General features: G+C 42.4%; 1 protein-coding gene across 4 annotated transcripts in view; it reads left to right on the top strand.

Moving 5' to 3' along the window:
- Positions 1–1,157: 1,157 nt before the first annotated feature.
- Positions 1,158–24,960, top strand: part of tnksa (tankyrase, TRF1-interacting ankyrin-related ADP-ribose polymerase a) — a 50,505-nt gene continuing 26,702 nt past the window's right edge. For all 4 annotated transcript variants that reach the window (XM_029252770.1, XM_029252771.1, XM_029252772.1 and 1 more), the window contains exons 1-3: positions 1,158–2,002; positions 4,125–4,349; positions 12,331–12,426. In XM_029252770.1, the coding sequence (XP_029108603.1) occupies positions 1,459–2,002; positions 4,125–4,349; positions 12,331–12,426 (865 nt within the window). In that variant the 5' untranslated portion in view covers positions 1,158–1,458. The remainder of the gene's footprint in view (positions 2,003–4,124; positions 4,350–12,330; positions 12,427–24,960) is intronic.

Below are 24,960 nucleotides of genomic sequence, written 5' to 3' on the forward strand. Positions count from 1 at the left end.
GTTACAGGTTTGAATCCCACTTCCAGCTGTAGCACCCTTAAGCAAGGTACTTACTCTAAATTGCTCCAGTAAAAATTATCTAGCTGTATAAATGGGCAAATAGTTGTAAGTAGCTTGATACTGTAATTCACCTTGGAGGAAAGGATCGGTTAAATGAATAAATGTAAATACCTGGTTTAAGGGGGGAATAGGATTTGGACCCGCGTCCTTCAAGTTTAAGGCAACAACTCTAACTCTGCTATGCTACCCACTGGGACTAATAATGTTGAACATTTGAAATTAATGGTGAGTCTATCGCTATGATCCCATAGGAAAAACAGTCATTAAATTTTGGGGCCTCTTACATTGCAAGACGATAGCGGTAAAGCAACTTCTTACAAGGAACTCACTTTTACATTAAAAGCTTGTGCGGAACACCAAAATCGGGCTAAATCGTGTAACACACAATGCAGACTAAGTTAGTTAATCCTGACAGCAGCAGTGCCAGTCAACCGCAATTTCAACCGAGAACCTTCACATCTTCAGTAGCTCTCTGCCAGTCCACCTTTTCTTCTGCTTCCTCTGAATGTCACCTAAACCGTGTCATAAAACGATGATTTTTGGGAACGAACCACAAGACATCTGCGCAAATGAAAGGTTTAATAATGATTTCAGTTGTTAATGCTAATAAATTCAATCCTTGTTCTAGAAGAAACACGGTGAGCAGAAACAGAAACACTGCTCCAGAATACAGTATCCAGCTGAATAAATAGCTAAATGGGTAAAGGGTAAGCTGTGTATACTGCACTGGCTAAAAACACCTGGTGTGGAGCAAAAACTAAAAGCAAACACAGAAAAAAAAAAAGAATATAACTATGGAGTGAAATGGTACCTCACACAGAGTCCATCTTTGATGCACCCTCTAAAGCAAACAGAAACCATCTCAGTTGCTCACAATGTTTACACCCAATGTAGCACCTCTGAGGGTGTGACAATACAGAAATATATCAGATTGGGGGCCCAGTGCATGAACTCCACCTGCATAAACAATTCTTTATTTACTTCAACAGGATTCGCTTGTGGTTAATCCCAAGGGAGGACTAAGCAAAACTCCTTATTCAGTGTAACAGACAGCATGAGCACTTTCCTTGCAAAGCACTGTCAGAATGCCCAGTGAATTCCTGTGTAGGAGACAAATGTTTTACTGTATCCAAGAGGTGAAAACAGAGGTTGTGTGGGAATTTGTCACCGTGCTTGCACCAAATCAGCCATATGCATATCTTTCTTCATTTAGAGAAATCCCTTGACGAAAAATCAAGGATTTGTGATTGTGTCAGATCTTTTCCCAGGCAAACCGTTTAACGGTCGCAGCCCGCGGCTATTTATAAAATGGTCCGTGAAAAACTGGTTTTTTGCAAGTCGGACTACGGAAGTCTCCAGAAGTACAGGTGGCAGTGTCGTATAGTTATTAATAATTAAATGCCATTGTTTGCGAAAGGGGAGAAGACCGGAAGCGCGGCCATTTTCCGGAAGTTCTGTAGGGCTGTTTTTGTTGCCAGAGGGATTGTTGTGAAAATGGCGGCGTCTCGTCGCTCGTCTCAGCAGCAACAGCAGAGCCTGTCTTCACCTCCACGGAACGCTTCTCTTTCTCTTACTCCTCCGGGCTCTCCCCCGGGGCCAGTGGGCGCCGCAGTTTTGGCTCCGGCGGGCGCCGAGCAGGAGTGTAGCGGGGATCCGGAGGTAACCCCGGCCTCCCCCGACCTCCCCGCTCCGGCCCTTAGCAGCAGCAGCAGCAGCACCAGCTCCACTACGACCGGCGGGGGCAGCAGCGGCGGCTCCAGCCCCGATTCAGGCAGCGCCAGTCCTGGGGGCGGCGGCTGCGGGAGTGTCGGGGCTTTTCGGGAGCTGTTCGAGGCCTGTCGCAATGGGGACGTGTCGCGGGTGAAGAGGCTGGTGGATTCGGGGAACGTGAACGCCAAGGACATGGCGGGCCGCAAGTCCACGCCGCTTCACTTCGCCGCAGGTCGGTGTCGCCGCCGCCGATCCCGGATCCGTGCGCTTTCCTTCTTGCAGGAGCGGAGCAACAAGGCCGTACAATGAATGCGAGACGCTCCTCGGCCGTCGCCGGGCCCCGGGGTGCGCCGGGGGTCAGTTTGCCGCGGTGGAAACACGGATTGAAAACGGATTGTTTTCAGGGCGAACAACAAATGAAGGCCGTTCGAGAAGGAATTCGGAGCAGCGACGCAGTTTATTGTTGTGGTTGCTTAGAATTATCATGGAACGGGCAACAGAACAGCGTTTCCAACAAGCTTAAGATAAGAATAAGTACTAAGTACAAACGTTTGGCGAGTCGAGGGGCAACCATTGAACACAGTGTTCCTCTTGCTTTATTAACAGTTTAAGAATTTGCTCAGGTATTTGGTACCTACCGAACGGGCCCCTTTAGACTAACTTAGACTTAGTCAGTGTGAACTCGCAGTTATTTAACGCGCAACTATGTACATTTTAAATCATGGGTGTTGAATCAATGAGAACAAACGAAACGAGTATTTGTTTGTAACTCGCTTCCCGTTGTTGTTCATAGTTTTCAGCCCCCCCCCAAAAAAATAGTTCAACTTAAGGCGCCCCTGGATTTTAGTGTTGATATGTAATAACCACGGTGGAATCGCAAAAAATGAATGAATGGCCATTTAAACTTTAAGTTGCCAGCCATGCCTTAGTTTCTGGAGGTTTCCTTTACATTTTTTGAAAATGTACTAATTAGTTTCCACTAATCTACTAGCAACGATTACATTTATTCATTTAGCTGATACTTTCTCCAAAGCAGCTTACAATGTTAAGGTTACAATTATTTACCCATTTCTAAAACTGGGTAATTTTACTGGAGTAATTTAGGTAAGGGATGGGGGATCGAACCTACAACCTTTGGGTCCAAAGGCAGCAGCTCTAACCACTATGTTACCAGCTGTCCCACCTGATTAATTTTATTAATGCGCAATGTCACAATTACATTTAGGGCAAAGCTCTGTATTTTTTGGTCATTTTTCATATTTGGATGTTTTCTATCGTATGTACTATGTAACTTGGGATTTGAGTGCCAGAAAAAGCTAAGTAATAAATTTATAGTAAACAATTTAAGATTTACTTAACAGCCCTTTTGATGTTAAATCTTTATGTATTTTTTGCCGGTATATTTTTGTCTCCATTTTTGGCACAGGACACATCCATAAGTGGAAGACTGGCACTTTTGTGTGTTTTTTGTCTGTCATGCATACTAAAATTAATAATTTAGCAGTGCATTAAAGTTGGTATTGATCTGCAGATAGAAATAAACTGTCCAAGAAAAGATAAAGAATGCCTGTAGGTATTTTTCTGCAGAATTTAAATGTTATATCCCTCTGATTTACTCTTGTGTAAGGATAGCATAGTTTGTGGGGGGAGGGGTGGAAAACTTGTCATATATGGTATTAAAATTTGTTCATGGTCTTAAAATAAGTTTCCTTGGTCAGTAGGATTTTAACCTTTGACACCTGCTGGTCCTCTTGAGGGCTACAGCAATCTCAGAAAGTCTGATATGTTGGCATTCATCACATCCTCTCCCAGACTTTCCAAAATAAGTTTGAGGCACTTGCAGCCTGTACAACTGATTCTAACTGCTTAAGAAAAAAAGAAAAACGCTTAATTTTTGATGTATATCTGTTATTTCACCTTTAATTTTGTCACTATTAGTTTTTCATCCATCCAGTTTCAGTAACCATTTGTCCTGAGCAGGGTTGCGGTAAACCGAAGCCTATTCCAGAAGCACGGGGGGTCCACTCTGAACAGGACGCCAGTCCATTGCTGGGTAGCCAGACACGCACTCACCCATTCACACACTGTGGACAACTTGGGGTCACTAGTCCCCCTGAACTGCATGTCACTGAACCGTGGGAGGAAACAGAGACATCACACAGACTGAGCAGGGATCGAGCCTGGGAGGTGCAGTGAGGCAGCAGCGCTGTTTGCTGCGCTGCCGTATTGCTGTTCACATAGTTTTTCTTGTTAAATGTGCTTGTGATGATTATGGATATTGCCATTGTAGTTAACTTTGGGAAGACCATGGTTTGTGTTGGTGCCACAGTGATGGTTTGGCTCCACCTCCACAGGCTTTGGCAGGAAGGACGTCGTAGAGCACCTTCTCCAGACAGGTGCCAATGTGCATGCGCGGGATGATGGGGGTCTGATCCCCTTGCATAACGCCTGCTCATTTGGCCATGCTGAGGTTGTGGGCCTACTGCTCTGCCAGGGTGCGGACCCCAACGCCCGTGACAACTGGAACTACACACCTCTACACGAGGCAGCCATCAAGGGAAAAATTGATGTGTGCATTGGTAAGACCTTTCTCCTCTAAAAGCTAATACTTGGTTCCATGTTGTGTGTCCCCCACCCCCAGTTGAATTGTGCCCTTTAGCAATTCAAAACACTCTTTTCAACCTTTATCAGTTAGGTTCAAATCTCATTCTGTTTAACTCCAAAGTCTTCTTTACCCTCAAGTCCCAAGTTATCCAGAAAGTTTAATAGTGCAGTTTATTTGCTGTTTAGAATAAAAAACATTGGCTATAACTGCAATAAACATCTGTAAATATTTTTATTTTATTGGTTATTTAAAATTGCTTAAATTGTGTTGCCAAGCTACTGTTTGTTGCCAGTTGCTGACCAGTTAGAGTATGTGCAACATTCTTAATCTTTTCAGCACATTTAAATTATCTGCTCATATCTCCCTGATAACAATATCGCTCTTTTCAATGGTGCTGCTAGAATTTTAACCCTCATGAATCCAGATGCAAGCTGTGAACACAGAGTAAGCTGAATTCAATGCTCCCCCACCCCTGTTCTCTATGAGTGCGTTTTACTGCCAACTATTGGTTTGGTGCATAAACAAAGGTTGAGTCAGGTTACTGAAGGAAAGGTGTTTTTTATTGTTAAGAAAAATTGGAAGAAATGTTTGGGTTGGAAACTTGTAACTTGACAACTAAAGGAGCCAGTGTATCAGATCTGGTACAAATGCCCAAATTAATGACTATAAACAGTGCTATGCATGAGAAAATTTGCTGATGGCGGGATATGTGCAACTGACTGCCACTAGCTGGTAACTTGCAGGTGTGTGACAGCCCCGTAGGAGGCGCTCGTATAGCAGCCTTGTGAATTGCCCTCACTGAATTCACCACTCCCCTGCACTGGAATAAGATTACGTTGCCATTGAAACCCTGGGTGTTGTCCTTTATGATTTTCTTTAATGTTTCAGGGACAATAAGATGTGGTGTTCACAAGCACGTGGGGAATTATTTTCCAATGAACAAGCTAAATAAGCAAATTTCCTAATCTGCATTAGCCTCCCTGTGCTGCTGTAACCAGTCATTAAACCCCACCCCACACCTCTGGGATGTCGTCCTTTAGAGGTATCTGTGACACATTATGGACATTCCTTCTGCATGTCTCACTTTTCACAAATGGGTTAACTGTGACTTTTTTCCAATTTGTTGTTTTTAGCGATTTGAATGTGTTTCTCTTGAAATGGCCTTAAATGATTATTCAGGAATAGCCTGTATTTATGAATAATATGAATTTGGAAATAATTTACCCTCCCCAACACTACTCACTGTGGCAGCTCTTTGCGGTGTTCTGCAATGGACAGCCTGAAACTGTTTGCATTTTGTGATTTGCTTTTAACTTCACTGGGGGAAAAAAAACATTCTTTTGAAGTGGTTTGACATGGAAAGACTTTTTGTGATAGGCTGACCGTGAAACTCTGCAGGGTTGACATTGATGGTGTTTTTTGCCTCCTCCTCAACAGTAGTTATTTCATAGCTGGGGAAAGTGCATTGTGTAGAGGCATTACTTAGAATTACCTTTGTCTAACAAGCTGCTCTGGTTATATAAGGTTGTTTCTGCAACAGTGAATTCTGTTATCATGCTTTTTCAGATCCCCACGTTTTGGTATGCCTGTGCATTCCCTTTATTTATAATCCAATTATGCGGCAGAAATTTTAATTAAAGGGGAGATAAGCAGCATCTCTTCTATCTTCCCCGCGCTGCAGCTGATGCTTGCAGACTAAATTCAGGGAGGAAGTGGAAGTCTTAATAGATTTGTTTCTTCCTACTGAGTGTCAGCAGCCACATTTTTTTTAATCACCTAAAATGTTTTTTTGTGCACATTTGCAAAAGAGGTTAACCTTAAGAATGGTTTGCAAGATCGTAACCTTGTTTGAATTTTCTGATACTTAAACTATTTTTGTAATTTGTGTATGTCAGTTTCATTTTTGATATGTAAAGTCAATATTTGTGATTTTAGGGTAAAGAATCCTTTCTCAGATTAGCTAGTACTGGTAAATGATGTAATTTCATGCGTTAACATAGAACAGGCTTTCTGTGTCTAAAAATGTCCCCATTTTCTGTTATTGCCTACATTTTAATGTTTACCTAAATTTAAAACCAAGATGGTGTTATTGATTTGGAGAGGATGAAAAAATCTATGAACAATTTCTAACACATAAAAAATAATTATTTCTGTGTCGCATGAAAGAAAATGGCCTATAAATCTCCATTATGGTGATGTCAGAAGAGTGGGTGTGGTGTACCCTATTTTATACAGTTGATTTAAAGCGGCAAAGATGAAACGGCTTCAGACTTCCTGCATTTGTCAAAAGAGAGCTAAGGGAAAATGGACACACATTGCTGCTGTTGCCCATAAAAGCGGGGGCTTTAAGGACTCTTCTCCTCCACCTAGTAATGAAATAGTCAGTCTAAAATGAGAGAAATATAGTTGAGACTGATTAAACTCATGGCCTGGCCTTTGTTCTGTGCATATGAGGATGCTTAAGCAGCTTTTGAAATAAAGCAATTGATTGTAGAACTAATGAAATTATATATATTTCTTTAGGTTAATGAGATCTTGTTGTATCAGCAGGCCATACGGTCTGGTCTAATTAAAGGTAATGTGGATAGTTCTGTGCTGAGTTTCCACTTGGCGTGTTGTTTTAGCATCTTGCTGTTATATTCTAGTTCTCAGTGCTGGGCTAGGATGTGGAGAGCATTGTAAACAAGCTGTCCTGCAGGATTTTTGCCAAGATTTTTAGCTGCTGATTTTGTAATGGTACCTGGACTCACCGAGGAGAGCAATCACTGTCTAATGATTGCTCATCTTTCCTTTCGCTCCATATTAATTATACCAGTTTGAGCAAGGCATGGCCAGCACCCCTGAAATGTGATTCACACCCAAGGTTGCACTCACCCATGCCTGTTATGCTCTGAATCATGCAGTCAGTTGGGTCATGGGTCTTTTAGGGGAGGGGATGAGAAAGCAGGTGAGGGAAGATGTCACTGCAGGGGTTGTTCTCAGTCACATCTAGTTCCTACATTTTGACTTGACTATGCTTAGAACCTCACTCTCCATGCTAAACCAGGTGGAAATAAGGGAGCCTACCTTCACAGAACTGAGTGCTAAAGAGGGTGAATATGTTAACTGGATGCAACTGTAGTGTGATGTCAGAAAACTTAATGTAAAAATTTTGTGTTACATCCTTAGTTGAACATCGTCTAAGAAAAGCTACTTCCTATCATTGTTTGCCGTTGGTGACGAAAGGTCTGATGTCAGCCTGGTACGGTGTTAGTATAAAATGTCACTAAAAGGTCATTCTAGCTGCTTTTTATATTTTTTTCCACTTAGCAGATTTCCCCAAAGCGACTTAGTGAATATTGTAATAATACCAGCCCACACCTTATTCACCCAAAGTGACTCACAATGCTAGATACTCACTACTTATAGTGAGTCATTCACAGATATACCAGTGAAACACACTTTCACTCACTCACACTGAACAATTTTAATCAGCAGTTCACTTGAAAGTGTGTCTTTGGGTTGTGGGAGGAAACTCATGTAAATACAGGGAGAACGTGCAAACTCCACACAGACTGCGGGACACACCCATGTCCTCTTGTACTACCCAGGTACTGAGAGATAGCAGCGCTACTTGCTGTGCCACGGTGCCGCCACCATTTTTCAGGCTGTAATAATCACTGAGTTAACATGAGTGTGTACCAGGGCTACTGTTGGAACAGAAAATACCATAAGTGACCCATGTTGTTTTTTGTGTTGTGCTTACACTGGCATTCCCCACGAGAACGAAAATAAGCTGCTCTTACCACTTTGCCACCAGCTGTCATTTACTAACACAACAGGTGTGAAAGTTAGGTGATGGTTTTTGCAATTTGTTTCATGTTTGTGGAGCTTAGTCTTGGAAGCCCAGTTTGCCCCCTGCTGTGCCAGTTCCAATTGACCAGTCACTCTGAGGTGGGCCCTGCTGAGGAAATACTAGGCCTTGCTGGTAGCTGCTGCCTTTGGACCCAAAGGTTTACATGTTAAAATTCCACCTCCAGCTATAGTTTCTTTGTGCAAAGTACCTACCCTAAATTGCTCCAGCTGTGTAAATGTGTAAATATTTGGAAGTAGCTTAACATTGTAAGTTGCTTTGGAGAAAAGCATCAGCTAAATGAATAAATGCAAAACCTCTTAGACTACTTTATTCAAGAGCACTCAGAAGTTTACGAGTTTAACCAGTTTATGTGGATACTCTACCGATGCCATTCAGGATCAACACAAAGCTGTGGTGAAAGGTTAAACAGTTTGGTTTCAAAGGGAACACAGCCAATGGGGTGGTCTGAAATGGTCACCCTGAGGGAAGTCAACACTTCTGTTTAGCTCACATATGGCTCAGGGCATCATAGGAAGAGATTAGTAGTCACTTATGGCCCTTCTGTTTCCATCTCTACCCCTTCATAGATGGAGGAATGCAATGGTGCTTTTAAAACGACTTTGTCCTGTTGTAATGTGTCAGTAATTCAGTTAATTTGATCTGGATTGCAGACGAGAGACTAACAGTGCTTGTTGTCTGACGTTAATATCATATCTAAAGTATGAACCGCAGTAGTCCTGGGAATTGAACCTGCAACGTGCATGTTTCCACTCCCAGTATCATTAGCCAGTGTGCTGGTACCCTGTGCCAGGGTACAACTGCTGTCAGGAAAGCTTTCAGGACCCAGGTAATGTATCTGTTTCTGCCTGTGAAGAACAGCAAGCAGTGAGCACCAAATTATTGACAATATTTATAAAAAAGATACCATGAATGAGCTAGCTTGGTTTCGGTTTCTCAAATGATAAATAGGTTCTGTCTCTAATAGACTTTATGCGTACAGCACAGCAGGTGTGCTTGTGAACTTGGCCTCTCATTATGCTGGTACTGTTGTAGAGCCATGTTATGCAGCTCTTGGCAGCAAGAACATGGTACAATGTGCCATAACCCATCTTTTCAAGAGTGTCAGCATCTCATTGTTGCTCAAAATCCATTCTGCTCAGACATAAAGCATGTGTCTCTAAGAGGTGGTGTGAATAGCTGATATTTACTATTTTGGTCTGAGAAGTAAGCTTAAGGAACTCTTGTCAAAAAGATGTATACAGTCAGATTTAATTTACTCATTTAGCAGATGCTTTTCTCCAAAGCAACGTACACCTCATAGAAAACAGAATTTATGCATTACATTAGGAGAAAGACATAGTTACAGATGTGATTCTTAAGTACGGTTTCTTTCCCTCATGTGCACATGTTCATCACACGAGTAGCTGCATAAAACTCAGAATATCAACGATTTCTAATCAACTTCCTATAATTTTTTTACTCAAACATTTACATACATTACTGGCGTAGCTGCATAAAGGCTACTAACAGACTTTTAAATGACTACAAATTTTGTTTTTGGCACAAGTCGTGCTTTAGATGTGACAGTTGAAGCTTGGCAGATGGTCTCAAGAAAACCACCAAATCTGCTCACAACCAGGTACAAAATGAATACTGCATTCAGATGACTCTTGGTTTACAGTGTTTTGGAGGGAATAGCTGCTAGTTTAGGTTAACAGAAGAGTAGACTTTGTGTTTAGTTATCTACTGCAAAATTAGTATTTTGTGTGTAATTTATTTTGTAAGGCTGATTAGTAAAATCTTGCCTAGCCTTACTTTCTCATGCAGTTTTGAGCTCAGCCTGTCTTTTGTTGGTTACCAGCTTTAGACAGTATTGCAAGGTTAGTAAACTTCGCAGAAGTGGCAGCATGACACCTTAAGTTGACAGAAGATATGGATCTTCATTTGTATAAAATAAAAATACTACCGTTATGCAGTAAGTGTGAATGGCATCCATTTGAGGGCAGAAAATTTAAACATACGTTTCTCCGTCTTCGGCTCTCTCAATGGCCTTGTTGTGAAGGAACGTGAGCATTCATTCCCCTTGGGGAGACATTTTTCCCTGTCTTCCAGTGACTTGTTTTTATTAGACATTTTTGAATGATGGCCAGCTGTTCCAGACTTTCTTGCAAAGCTGCCTCCCACTTCTGCAGCAGTTTTCAAAAAAGAGAAACACTGTTATACTCCAGAGAAATTTAAAGAATTGGTTCAGTAAAATTGTAAGTACTATTGGACAGTTTCAGATAAATGCTACATTTTAGAATTACTGTTTATATTTTTATATAGTGCAGGCTTACGGTTTATATATTGTGGGGGTGCTGCTTCTGTACCTCCTGTATCTCAGGCATGACTGAGGGGCAGAGCTGACCTTTGAACCTCATTGGCAAGTGTTGTCAGTCTGCCTTGATGCTGTGTTGTCACTTGTCGTCTTCTGTTTTCCACGTAGTCAAGTAGCACAGACGGCGGGCAACTTCCTGCTGGTTGTGATGTTTCCTGCAGCCAGCTGGGAATAGGATGCCTTAGAACAATGTTTAATGTTGCTCATTAATGAAGCATCCCCTGCTTGCCAGCGACAGTGTGATTCTGCTCTAGCAGAACACAGGGGCTGACACGGTGAAACCTATTCCTCTCTGTGCCATACGTACCCTCACAGGGCAGTTTGTATTAATCTCCTCTGCTTAATGCCTGCTAATAACCACAGCTCCCTGCCCTCTCTCATCACAGCATCTAATTACCGAACCCCCAAGTTCCCCACGGTGCGCCTTTACCACCTGCTGCGTGATGTGCACCTGCACAGGGAGCCCCATTGCTAGCGGGTGCATCCCTCGGTGTTCCCATTTCCCTGCTTTTTGGCCTCACCAGTGCTCCAGAGTTGCGGTAGCTCTTCGCTTCCTGCTCCCAAGAATTCTGAACACCCGGCCCTCATTCATCGTTTGGCATGCATGTTAGCACCCCGCTGCTGCTGCTTCCCTGTGCACCATGGGAACAGGGTAGAGAGCGGGGGGGAGGGAGCAGACTCTTAGGGAGGACTGGATGGGTTATGGATGCAGCTCATGGTGAGGCGACGTTTGACTTCTGATCGATGTGAGAACTGTCGGCAGCAAGAGAGCTGAGAAATACTGGAAAAATCTGTGGTTCTTTCACGTATGCTAATATCTTTCAGACGGTTGTAACTAGCATTTATTTTAAATCTGGTGGTGAACAGGGCAGAGTACTGAGGTGTCTAAATGCGGTGTTACACATAACACTTTTTGCTCCCTTACCCATTTATTTCTTTTCCTCACAACAAGCTCTCTGAGGTTGGTATTTCTTCCTCATTTTTGGAGAGAGATGGTTTGCAGGGACCAGTTACCCCTCGCTGCACCTGGCTGGCAGTCCATATTGGGCACCGTATGCATGTTAAGAGCTGGCATGTTGCAAGTTGCCTGTGTATAAGTGTGTGTCAAAAGAGTATGAGCTATTGTTCCCTTTGGGATGGTGGTCACTGTATGTGTTTTTTGGCCACTAGTCCCCTTTAGTAGCCTCACCGTGATGCTTCTATAGGCAGAAAGGGCTTCAGTTCCATTCATTTATTGCATGGATCTAAACTGAACTGGCGCTCTGGTGATCAGGAGTGTGAAAGAAACAGCAGGGAGAGAGAGAGGGAGAGAGAGAGAGAGAGGAGGAGGTGTGTTTGAGTGTGTGTGTTTGTGGAGACAAGGAGTGCAGAGACAGTTCAGGGACAGTTGGTTGTAGGTGCTGTGTCTCTTGCTGACATTCATTCGTTCACTCGCTAGCCAGAGAGGGTTTGAAAAGCACTCCCCCCCTCGGTAGGGGACAGGGAGAGAGGGAGGAGAGCAAGCACGCTTTGATATTCCACTCTCATACCTGCGATCCTGGTCACATGCTCCTGCCTGGAATAACATGGCTTCTCCAGCTGCTCTGCCGTGTAGTGGTGTTTGTGTGCGTTGGCTGACGTGATGCGTGTGTGTTTGTGTGTGTGCGCGTGCCATGGCTCGCAGTGCGCTCGCAGGCAGTGGTGGCGGAAGCCTGTGTCTCTGTTTGCCTGAGCTGAGGTACTGCCTGTGTTTCCCTTGCACAGTCCTGCTCCAGCACGGTGCCGACCCCAACATCCGCAACACCGACGGAAAGTCCGCGCTGGACCTGGCAGACCCATCAGCCAAGGCTGTCCTCACTGGTGAGTCTTGTTCAAGTTCACTCTTCCTTAATCCCCCTCACCCCTGTCTTTTTTCTGTCTTCCTGACTGACATGTTAGTTCCCAACATTTACCCCTGTCCGCCTCTGGTTTTAAATATGTTTCTGCCTGTGTTTGTGTGTGTGTGTGTGTGTGTGTGTGTGCATGCATTTGTTTAAAAGTGTGTGTGTGTGTGTATGTATGTGTGTGTTATGCTCTTGTGAGTCTTGCTGCCTTTACTACTGCTGTTTTCCTCTCTCTCTGTTTTGGGCGGCGATCTGAGAATTATTGGTAATGAGGGAGGGAGTACTTGTCCTTGGCCGTGTTTACCATCACGCATTTACACATTGTACACACTAGGTTACATCAGATTTGCCAACTATCCGTGCAGCAGTGCCTTAACTGTAAGATTGCAATAACAGAAGTTTCATTATGTACACAGATCTTGTCTGTACACCCTTTAAATTTTGGTGGATCCACTGGGACAGATTTAAGCTGCAGGTAGCTGCAAGCACTAAGTTGAAGTTAGTAGGGAGGAATTTTTCTGTGGCTTATAAATATTCATAGTAAACATATGTAAAGTTTACAGAGAATGCAATTAACTCATAAGTGCATTGAATATGTTTGATTCCAAAGAGTGGTTGTATCTGGGATGTTTGCTGCCTTAGATATGAGCACATGTTATGGAGACCTAGCATTTCCTGAAGTATGTATGTTCTTCATTAATCATGGTCTGCTGTAATACATCTATCATTTATTCATTCATTTGATTATCTCCAGAACAATAACTCCAGAACATTAGAACCAGAAAAATAACCTACGTACACATTTATACTTGTTTCTTTTAGCGATGCTTTTCTCCAAAGCAGCTTAGACTTTTTAGGTACTTAGAATGATTTACTCGTAATACAGCTGGGTAACTTTTACTGGAGAAATGTAAGGTATGTACCTTCCTGAAGGATACTACAGCAGGAAGTGAGACTTGAACCTGGGTGCTTAAAGTGGAAGGTGGCATCTCTAGCCACTGCACTGCTTTATGAAATGATCGTTTTCTTTGCTTGGATATTGACTCTTTTTTTACAGTCTGAGCCACAATTCATATACCAACCAGCACTGCATCTTTGTACTCCACTACATCACATTGCATCACTCCCTCACATAAAGGTTGCTTATACTCCTTGTAACGCAAGACAACATTTAGGTTTCTGGTTTTCACCTGGCTGCTTATGTGCTCCGAATTGGGAGGCGTTTGAGCAGACTGAGTGTTACGCTTATTCTGGACTCACTGCTATTTAATGCTTTCTCAAAGGTGAGCGATCCTAGTGCTGTGGTCAATAGATGCAGCGTAAAAGATCTTGTTGGAAAACAAGCAAGTGTTAGGACAGCTCCCAAGGTTGTTCTGAATTTTTTGTCTTCAAGCAGAGGTGTGCTCTTGGGCCTTGCATGTATAAATAGGGCAGGGATGATGTTTTGGGCTCTTTAGTTGTGCGGATAATTGTTGTATTGGCTGTTCTTATCTTAGTTTGTGTCCAGCCTGCTCTCAGTCTAGCCTTGTCGCTGCAGCAGCTCACCAGCCTCTGCTGCTTATCGCTTTGGGAGAATTTGGTACTTCTGTAAGCTTACCTAGTGATGTTAATCTGGGAATGTATGTCCAACAAGTACAGAGGAACCTATTTTATATCTTCTTTGCCAGCATTGTTCTGGGTATTAGAAGGGATTTCAGGTAAAGATACTTCCTTAACCATAGTTTCAGCCAAAGTAATCACAAGTGGTTTTTATATTAGGATGGAGACTTCCCTCACTCAGTACAAGAGAACAGAGTAACAAATAAAGGGGTAAGAATATAATTGGCTGAACATAATTTAAATGTTAAAATGTATGTACAGACTATGATGGGATGGTTTTTGTGTTTGCGGGCGAGTAAAGATTTGGTAGCAGAGTTAGCTGAGGGATTATAGCCATTAGCACAAAGTTTAAAAATAAACTTTGCAGTTTATTTTTTCAAGCAGTTTATTTTTCAAAACCCAAAGGCAATCTTAGTGTTCTATCTTATAGAAAAATACTTAAACATAATTGCTAAAATCAATCTTTCTTGAAACTGTTAAATCAATTATTTAAAATTAATAATATGCTAATTCTTTATGAAGTGTGTATGGATATATGTAAAATGCATGTATTCCTGGAAAGTTTCTGCAGCACTAACCATGCTCTTTCTGAGCCTGGTGTGGCCGCAGGTGTGCTTTGGACATGCTCAATGTCACAGTGATATGCCAGCAGTATTGGCTGTATTGGAATTCTAATGAGCCAATCAATTAAAGTGGTCGCTGGTAGTTAAATGAAGTTCGAAGTGAAATTGACACGGTCTCTTGGACCTGCAGTGCACTTACAGAAGAAGACAGCTATACTAACAGGGTCCTGAGAGAGACATTGTGTGTACTGCTTAGAATTCTGGGCTGTGCACTTCTAGAGCTTGTGTGTGGGGGTGCAGCTGTGAGCCAATCGACAAACTCTTTTGGAAAGGGGGTGGAGGTAGGCGAAGGGTGATGGACATCGGACCACTTCAGCAGGTGCTTGAAAACAGGCTGCCTTTTACAGTCTTGGTCAGTGGTGGTGCTGCCATCTACCTCAACACCATGTCTGTCCTTCCTGAGAGCCAAAATGGGTTTGTTGGTTTTTCTCTCTACCATTGCAACAGTCCCCAATACTTACTCTGTGGCACAGGATATAAAATTGTGCAACATGTACAAATCCTGTGTTCATAATCACCTGATTGTTTTACGTGAGAACCACGCCACTTCATCATGCTAATCAGTCCTTTCAGTTTAATCGGCTCTTGTTCGGTGCCCTAATCTTACTGCGGTGCCCGGATCTCGATGAACAATTACCCACAGAAAGAGATTTCCTGGGTGCCAGTTTTGGGAGAAGAGCAACTCTGAATCCTGCTTTCATTCATTCATAGACATTCATTAAGTGGACGGGCACCTGTCCAGGTTGAAGGGATTGATCGCAAAGCTGAGTGTGTCATCGTGTGGTGTATCACTGTCAAAGCTTTAGCACTCTGTCCCAAAACTGGTCTGTACAAGATCCTCAGTTGGCAGCATGACCTTTAAGGGACTCTGCATGAAGCACTGTCTTTTTGTGGTGTGCGTGGAGGGCGACACTTCTGTCGGTCCTGTGAGTTACCCCCCGCCCCCCAATATCCCGCATTATGACCAAAATTCACACAATGATGGAATGCTGTGGTTGAAGGAGTTCCCCTACAACTCTTCGTGATATGTTTGTGAGAACCTTTGGCCTGGCGCTTTAACTGGTAATTCTGTCACGTGGCTGCTTGCATGTCTTTTGGTGGAGGGAGAGTACAGTACTTGTCCTACTCCATGCATGGGACACATCAATGTACTGCAGCCCAGCTGTCCAGACTGCTACCATGACAGCATCCCACATGTTAACATTGCACACTTTATCTTGCCAGAAACCAGAGGTCACTGCTTGCTGACATCTGTCCATTTTTTCCATCAGCCATTTCAAGTAGGAAAGTTTATACTTGAGCTTATACTAAATATATTTAAATTTTCTAATCGTTACATTGCTACCACCTCAGTTCATTTGTTCCAAAACGCTCTTTGCTACCATCACTGTTCCTACCTCTTTAGACTGATATGGGGCTGTTGTGACCAAGGTGTACATGGATTGAATGTCTGAGACTGTTCAGCAGCGAGTTGAAATGTACGAATTTTACTAGTCATTAAACAACCTGTCAGCTAAACAAAATTTCACCGTAAAATAATAAATTATCCTACTGAATTCAATTTGAAATGTGACAGATGAATAAGAATATGTTCTATTGAAGATTATTATTAAATATATAGTTGAATATTCTCTATTAACCAGCTTGCTTTGTTCAACACAAGGCCTGCAAATTCATCTCATAAAAACAAAGGGACAAGCTAGAGGGTACACTTCCTACAGCGTAATGGTGTCCTTGGTTATCTCTTTAGCAGAGATACAAATGTCTGTCTGAGCCACTGAAAATAGCCTTGGAGGGTTGGCGTATTCTCACAAAAGCTGCTTCCAACACATTAATCACTGATTACCTCTAATTACAAGGCAAACGAGAGGCACGTGTACAATGTGATGACAAACCTGGAGCGGGTCACAGCCATCTCCTGGATCTTGTTTGGGATGCTCATCCTCTCGTGTTCATCAGAAACATTCCATTTAATTATCCTTTTGAAAAGGTTTGAGGAGATTATTGAACAGCTGTGTTATCCTTTACAGTCATGCTCTATTCCTTTTTAGGTTTATATGCTGCAAAAATGATTAATTAGTGACCCCAACCCCAACGTCACAGCTCTGTTGTCCTTGGGAGAGGAAACGTATTGAGTGTGCATATTTGGGCTCCCATGTTAACAAGCTCACAGCACTGAAAACGGCTGAGAAAAGAGCTCATTTAAAAAATGATCACTGGGTTTATACCTTCAGTCAGTAATTTACATTCTTTCAGTTGATGCTTTCCTCCAAAGCGACTTATCAACCCATTTCATACAGCTGGGTAGTTTTTACTGGAGCAATTTAGGCTAAGTACCTTGCTCAAGGGCACTGCAGCAAAAGGTGGGATTTGAACCTGCAAGTCCTGAGTCCAAAGCCATCAACTCTAACCACTATGCTACCTTCTGCCCCAGTCATCTCCCTTGTCTTGGTATTCTTATGCCCCTGGGCTTTAGTTTTTTTTAATTTTGATAGATTTTTGTGTATCTAATGAAATATGGAAAATTATGACCAAATGGACTGTCTCATTGTTTGTCCCATCTTGTTCCACCCCCCCAGCACCTCCTCATGGGTGCTTAGTAGCAGACTTTGACCCTTGTCCTCTTTGGTGTGTTGTTCACCTTCATTCTTGGTGGCGGAGGCATCCCAGTTCTCAAGGCTCCATTGACTTCCCGTAGTGACAGTGAACAGCTGTGGAGGTTATGGGGCTCTTGTTGGCTCCTGCTCCTTTGCTGTAGCGCCAGGTTTCCGTTTTGCGTGCTTGTTGAATAAAGGGACATTGCTGGTGCTTTTTTTTTTTGCCTCAAGGTGAGTGTGGGCTTTTATAAATATGTATAAGTGCACATCTTTAAGCCTGGCAAAACAGTTTAAATGAGTGTCATTTTTACTTTAATTTTGCCTCCAATCCTGCCGATTGATCCATTTAGTTCTTTCTGCTCTCCCATATGCTCTCACACGGCCTCTTGTTTTTAAGTATCAACATTGTATTTTTGTTTGCTGCAGTGCTGATTGCCTTTGTTTTCCATTTTGGCATTGGGAATGTTTACAGAGCTGCACAGGGCGGTAAAATGCTGATGGTCGTCTCTTCAGTACTCTCGCTCATTGAATGGCTCATGGATTTTTTTTAGGGATTAATTACGGTACTTGGAAATGAATAAACATGAACAGAATGTAAGCGCTCTAGCGTATGCTTGCTATATGGTGCCTTAGCCAGCGCAGTGTTTGGGAAGGCCTGCTGATAAATAACCCTGCCGAAAATGGGTCCTTTCCTGTCGTCGTCTGAAACATTGCATACTTCTGTGCTGCAGTCAACGCATTGGTTTGGAGAAAACCAGAGGAAGGAGATGATGCCCGAAGGACTTTTGTAGTTAATCTGGATGATCCATCTCTTATCTCTTTGGGTGCCAATTTTTGTGCCTTGAAGAGGAAATCTCTGCATTTGGGGTTGTGCCGTTGTTCAGATGAGCCATACTTGGTGCCTTAGGATTAATCCTGTGTTCCTGTCATCACAACAAAGGAGTAATTTTAATTTCTGCTTGCTTGCGGAGCAAGTTGGATGGTTTAAATTTGCAGTGGGTGTGGTTTAATTCACTGCTCAGTTGTTTAGCAAAGCTAATTTGTTGTTTGTTCATTTTTTTTTTTTTTTTAGTGAGGGAGATGAAACCTAGATGCTGGCATCTGCTGCCATTAGGCCGAAAGAGAGGAAATAAATCATGTGGATGGGATGGAGCCTCAGAGCTGGCAGGAGTTAATGAAGTGTGTGCGGTCCTCAGGCCACTCCATGCCACCGATTACACAGCCAAAACGCACTTCACAGTGTTTTACTTTTATGGAGATGAGCGAAGGGTTTACTTTTGATGTCCGTAGCTTTAGAGGAGTTTCTCTGAAGAGGACCATGCAGACATTGCACTTAGTTTTACTGTCACTGCCATTGCTGAACTCAGCTGTTGATCAGGTGCTTATTGTCCTGCATTTCCTGCACGATCCTGCGGCTGTCTAAAATCATGGTGTCTGCAAATCACTAATGGAGAGAAGGAAAATGCATATTTATATATATGTGCATGTGTATAATTCATATGTAAAGTTGCATGTATTTGTTTAAAATAAATTGCATATGTATGTGCAAGTCAGTTGAAGGCTCCCTTAGTTTCTCGCTCTACTTTCAGATCAGGTTTTTGAAGAAAATGGTGCCACGTCATAGCCATCTTCTCCGTTGCTTAGTTTGTCATCCGTTTTGTATTTTCAATATTCACGGTTCAACAAGCAGAATTTAGTTTCCTTGTTGCACAAGGTCATTCTGCTTTGCAGTTTTAGACCATTAATCTCATTCATATAAACCCAAAGGCCAATGCACTGATGCACGTTGCTGCTGTACTGACAAAATGGAAGTTTTCACCTTCTGTGACACTTGCACTGTGGATCCTTCTTGTTATAAGGGACATCTGTCAGTCACAGACTGTCAGCATTTGCAAACACCCAGTGTCTCTCCCCACCCTCAACATTACTCATCTAGCTCTAGTTATCAAATGCCATCCATCATTTAACTTTCTGTTGTTTTCCACCCCATTTGTTCTGATTTCCGGTACTTTGTCTGTTTCTTGACCTCAACATGCAGAACTATTGATTTGACTCTGAACGAGAAGCACATGGTGACACTAAAAATGTTGGTGGCTTAATCCTGAAGCATTTGTGTGCTGTGTGTGTGTGTGTGTGTGTGTGTGTGTGTGTGTGTGTGTGTGTGTGTGTGTGTCAGCTTCAGCAAGCTTGATGTTCATGTGTCCTTGGGAGTCTTATTGCTAAGTTTGGAGATGCATCTATGGTGAAACCGAGTTCAAGTATGTTTCTGCACGCTCTGTGGGTTTCTGGTGGCTTAGACAATTCTGCACACTTCTAGTAAACCTTTTACCATCACATTTGTCATCTATTGCAGTGTGTACGATATACAAATGCTTACAGGCTTATCTAATATTGCTTCATACTCCCACCTTTTAGAAGGTGGCAGCTGATAGCGTAGTGAATAGAACCTGGCACCTTTGACTCTGAAGGTCGCAAGTTTGAATCCCACCTTCTGCTGTAGTACCCTTGAGCGAGGTATTACCCTAAATTGCTCCAGTAAAATTGCCCAGCTGTGTAAATGGATAAATCATTGTAAGTATCTTAACAATGGAAGTCACTTTGAGGAAAAGTGTTGGCTAAGTAAGAATGTATTTAGCATAATGTTCTGCTGAAGGAATTTTTTTTTCATTTTTTTTCTGTGCAACAGCTGGAAGTTTAGACTTGATTTGCTGGAGGATTTTTAGTGTGTGGGTTTGTTAATCCGTTTATCCACTCTGCACAGAGGTAGCACCTGAAACCCATGTCTTCAATGACCCAGCATGTGCAGTTGCCCATGGCTGCAGATTCTTAAGATCATTGGGGGGACACAGTAGGTGAACTGGATTGTGCAATAAGTGAGATTTCAGTGTTTGCAGTATGGCGAGCAAGCCATCAGGTATCCATTACCTGACAGGAAAATTACTTTCCAGTCAGTACCACAAGATTGTATGTATTTCTACTCATTGTTTTCTGATGGCCTTGGAGTGGAGAGGAACCTTATGGAAGTGCACACAATACACCAGCATGTGTTGTCGTCTTGATATTAATCCTATTTTTGCGCACTCATCTCTGGACATCTTTGTCTACTTATGTGGCTTGCCTGAGCCCAGAGAAGGTTATTAATTCTTATGGCCATTGAATGAAGTCAATGTGGAGCTTTTTTTATGTAGATAATACCTGTGCTCCATGATGAGACCTTGTTATCCCCTCCTTTGGCTCATGGATCCTTTGTCTAACTCCAAGGTGGGTCACGGGAGTGTTGTGCTACTGACAATATGCCTATGTGAAATGATAGCAAACATACCAGTATTAGAAGCACGTGGATCATGCAAACGCTTGACACAATAGGAACTTGTGCAGAACAAACTGAGGCAGAATGCACTGTTCCTGGGGTTGAGGTATTTTCTCACCATGCCACCTTATTGATCTGTTGATGTTTGTGGTTTTTGTTTCTGGGTAAAGGGAGCTCTGAACTTCTTCCAGACTGCTGTGGATTTTTTTATTACCAAATAATTAATCTGGATGTGTGTGGTGGTGTGTTTGTCTCCAGTTCAAGTGTGGTTCTGTACTGTTTACCCCACTAATGGCCCGTTTTCTTTGTGAATGAATGCTTACACCTTGGTGCACGTAAAAATTTGTGGAATAAATGCAGAACTAATGATTTCTCTTTATGTTCCACTTTAATCTCAGGGTACTTGGGCTCTGTTACCAACATTTCTAAAATGCCGCTGTTGATGATGTTTCTTTTCCTTTTAGTGTCTTGAAGTTTTATGTTTCTAGGGAAAAGCTTCTTTGGAATGTTTAGTTTTTATGGAAAGTGATGTAAGATGGCTTTAGGGATTCTTGTTTATGACTACAGAGTTGAATTAACTAAATTTGGTCTCTCCAGTTATTAGTTGGTTCCCCAGTTTCTAGTTTTGAAGGGGGCGTAAACCATCCTCGACCCTGAGTCAGTGTGTTGGCTTATAAAGGCTAAATTAAGCTTTGAACACTCACAGTTTCAGCCAAATTTATAAGCGTTAAAAACAGCTTGTTAATAAAAATGTTTCAGTGTGGTGGAGGTACAGTGAGGTTGTCATGGGAATACTTAATATGAGCGTAATGGTACTTGTATATTCACTGCTCAGAAAGGACACTTAATTGTTTGTCTTATTTGATCTCACTTAAATGCTCTTCCTTTCTTATGCAGTTCACTGGTAAAGCATATTGAATTAATTGGTTTTCATTGCTTCTCAGAATTACCTATGAATAATTCCTTCCATGAATATGTCCAGTGGGCAACTGATAAAGCACTGTGCTTAATTTGTGATTGAGTTTGATGTGATGCCCTTTGTCTTACTGACATGTAGTTCCACATACCTGATTCTTGTCTAGTTCTTGTCCCTAGACCCAAAGTCTGCATTCTCATTTAGAGACAGGTTGTCTGCAGGTCCCTTAAAATGGAGAAATGACTTTTCTCAGATTACAGTTGGTTAAGTAGATAAGTGACCAGTTCTTCCCTTTAGGGCAGTCGGTGATGGATCAGTATAGGTGCTGCGTGTCTAGAAGACCTTCTGTATTCCCTCAGAACCTTAGCATGTTCTTACAGTGACACTTTATCTTCTCAAAGGAACTGAGACCTGTTGGCAGTTTGGCAGTACTGTGAAATGGTTTTGGATTTGTTTGCTTGCCACTCAGCCTGCCATCATGCTCTGGATCTGCTCTGGGCTCGTGAGTTTGGGAGAACTTCAAGTGTGTCCACAGCACTGTGACGGGGCTCGGTTTCTGACACTTTTTTTTTCTGCCTAGTTGATGTACCAAATAGTCTGAATTGGCTTTAATTAATCTCTGATGAAAGTAATGACTTGCAGTAACAAATGTTCCATGCTGATCATTGCTCCTGGTTTTGTCATCCAAATTGTGTGCTGTCTGTTGTATTCTCTGATGGAGGTGTTGATGTGGTTGTAGGCTGTAGCCATCCTGAAATCCACTGCTGAAACTGCCTGGCTGCATTTGTCATGCATCTGGAGTGTCTCTGCAACATTCAGTGCCAACATTCAAGTCATTTCCATGACAGGAGAAAGAAAATAAAACCTCACAGCAAGACTGATATAACCTTGAAAACTTAAAATAGAGGGACATTCATGTGCTCTTTATTCTCTGAAGAAATGTTTTGTGGACCGTGTAGTTTTGTATGGATGATGATGTTGTTGTTGTAGTAGTACCAGAAGTCTGCAAAGTCCAGACTTATGATATTTGGTTCTGTTTTAGCAATATAAAAGTCTGAAGGTGGTCTGTTGAAACACCACCCTCCAAAACAAAGCTTCGAACCCCAGGACCACATTTGAGGCAGAAGTAGACTGTTTGTGTACATTAACAGTTCATCTTAAATGCACAGTTGGGAATTAAGCCTTTTTTTTTTTTTATTTAGCAATGTGTGTTATATTTTCCTTAACAGTTTACAGTGAACATTGTGCACACTATATAATTGTATCCTTTCGGCAACCCCTTTCCCAGTCTCAACCCAGCTGGGACTAATAAAATGCACCCCTAAGAAATTTATATACACACATATGACTATACACATATACAATCTCATATTTTTGTACTCTGACATAGGAAAATTAAACAGTTATGTTCTCTTATACCCTGCCTTCACGAAAATGTCACAAACAGTGATTGATTATGAAGGCCATGGATATATGGTGTAAATTTGCTGTATGTGTCTTCACCATATAAGTTTGGGTTTTCAGGATTCTTTTCCTAAGACAAAGTACAACTCCACACTGAACCTATTCTGCTGATGAATCAAATGTGGGAACATCAATAAAAGGAGTTCACAGTAGTTGCAGAGAAAAGGCAATCTTAGGCAACATTAACTCCAGTTAATTACTTTTGTTGTTAGTATTCAGAAGCCACCTTTCTCTCGCTCTTTTTTTCTTCTCCCCCCCCCCCCGCCCCCTCATGGACAGTACCTTATGAGTAAACTGCTGTTGTCATTCTGTCTAGTAATCGGGGCCTGGATCATTGCCTACTGGGATCTATAGTTTGACTTTGCAGCCCTGGCCAACACTTGGGTAGTTGTGGCACTAGGGGGATGTACCCCTGAAATATTTTTTGGAAGAGCTCTCCTGCCAACAAACCTGTTTGCTGAAACCACCTTTGGTGAGAGCGTGCAATGCATTGTGTTGTAAATTTACATACACAACTATAATTTCTATTAATATGTTTTCACCACCACACAGTTGATGCTTTTCTAATGTAATAATTAAAAAAATAAAATAAACCTGCAGTTGTCTTTACATGTACATTTGTGTTGTGTGGACTTCCTCCTGGGTGTACTCCTAGAAGTTGCATAGTGAATCTCACAGCCTGGCTGTGCCTCTCCAGAGAGAACGTCTGTTTATTCAATTTGCTTCAGGGTGATGCATGATCCATTTGTGAAATGAACAACTCCGAACGTCTGAAAGGCGTCTGTTTTCGGTGCTGGAGATTGCTGATGTCTGTAATTGGATGATGGTGCATTATGGGCTTAAGACGCCTTAGTGGTGTGGGACACCAAACACTGCATAGCTGTGATCTGGCAGCCGGCTGCGGCGCTCAGCTCATCGGCCTGATTATGCTGCTGAGCGCAGCGTTACCCCTGGCACAAAATACACTGATTGTGTGTGCAAGCATCAGGCTTAGTGTGCAACTCAGTGTATCTAGTGAAATCCAGCATTTCTGATATGTCACCTTAGTTTGCATTAGTTTCTCTTCTGTGTTTTAGGTTGCATTCAATGGCTTTCTGCTGTGTACATGTGTGCTTTCCTGTTTTTTGGCTGCAGTATGGCAACACAGATACTCCAGTGTTATACTGAACCCCAGTATATTCCTGGTTTCTCTGTATGGATCTCTGGAGTGCAATGGAACACATTTATCTTGTCAATGCAAGAAAGAACAGCACCTTATCCCTGTCATTTGAGGTACGTGTGTCTGTACCCCCTAGTAAAAAAAAAAAAAAAAGGCTATTGTGCCTGTTCCTCTCCTATTGAAATAATGTGTTAGGAGCACACCCACTTGAGGATGTAACTCCAGCTCCTGGGTCTGATATGTTGCTGTGTTAGGGTAAGAATGCTAAATGAAGTAGTACATCTTATTCCAAACACCACCTGTGTGGTCAGGTAGTGATACACATTACTTTTCTCTGCCTCATGTGCCTTGGGCCCATGGGCATAAAACACACTGTGGTAGAAGAGAACCAAACTTCTTCAGATGACCACATGTATATAGGGTTGGGGAGATAATAAGGGCAGTAATTGAAGAGGTTGTGAATGTCAGTCCTATAATTAAAAGATGAATAGCTCTCTGCCTTTTTAAATGAAGTGAATCCTTTTTGATTTGGCAATTAATTTATTAGTTTGGGACAACTGTTGAACATGAATGGATTATGCTGATGCACATGTGCTTTTGACTTCCGACCTGAAACCCCTGCCTCTGCTTTGCTTGCTGTGGTTGTTTACATCTGCCTCTCAGCTTAGCAAGTTTGCATGGACCTTGAGTTGACCCTAGTGCACTATTTGTGCCTTGTACAGGGCCTTCTGCTAGAGCAAGATAATCCCCTCACTGGGACCAAGGAAGAGCAGGATTAGCTGTTTGCAGAGACTTTTTGGAGCATGCTGAGGTGGTGTTCTGCTGCTTCTCAGACCCACCAGG

Source organism: Scleropages formosus, chromosome 6 (genome assembly GCF_900964775.1).
Source record: "Scleropages formosus chromosome 6, fSclFor1.1, whole genome shotgun sequence".
NCBI lineage: Eukaryota > Metazoa > Chordata > Actinopteri > Osteoglossiformes > Osteoglossidae > Scleropages > Scleropages formosus.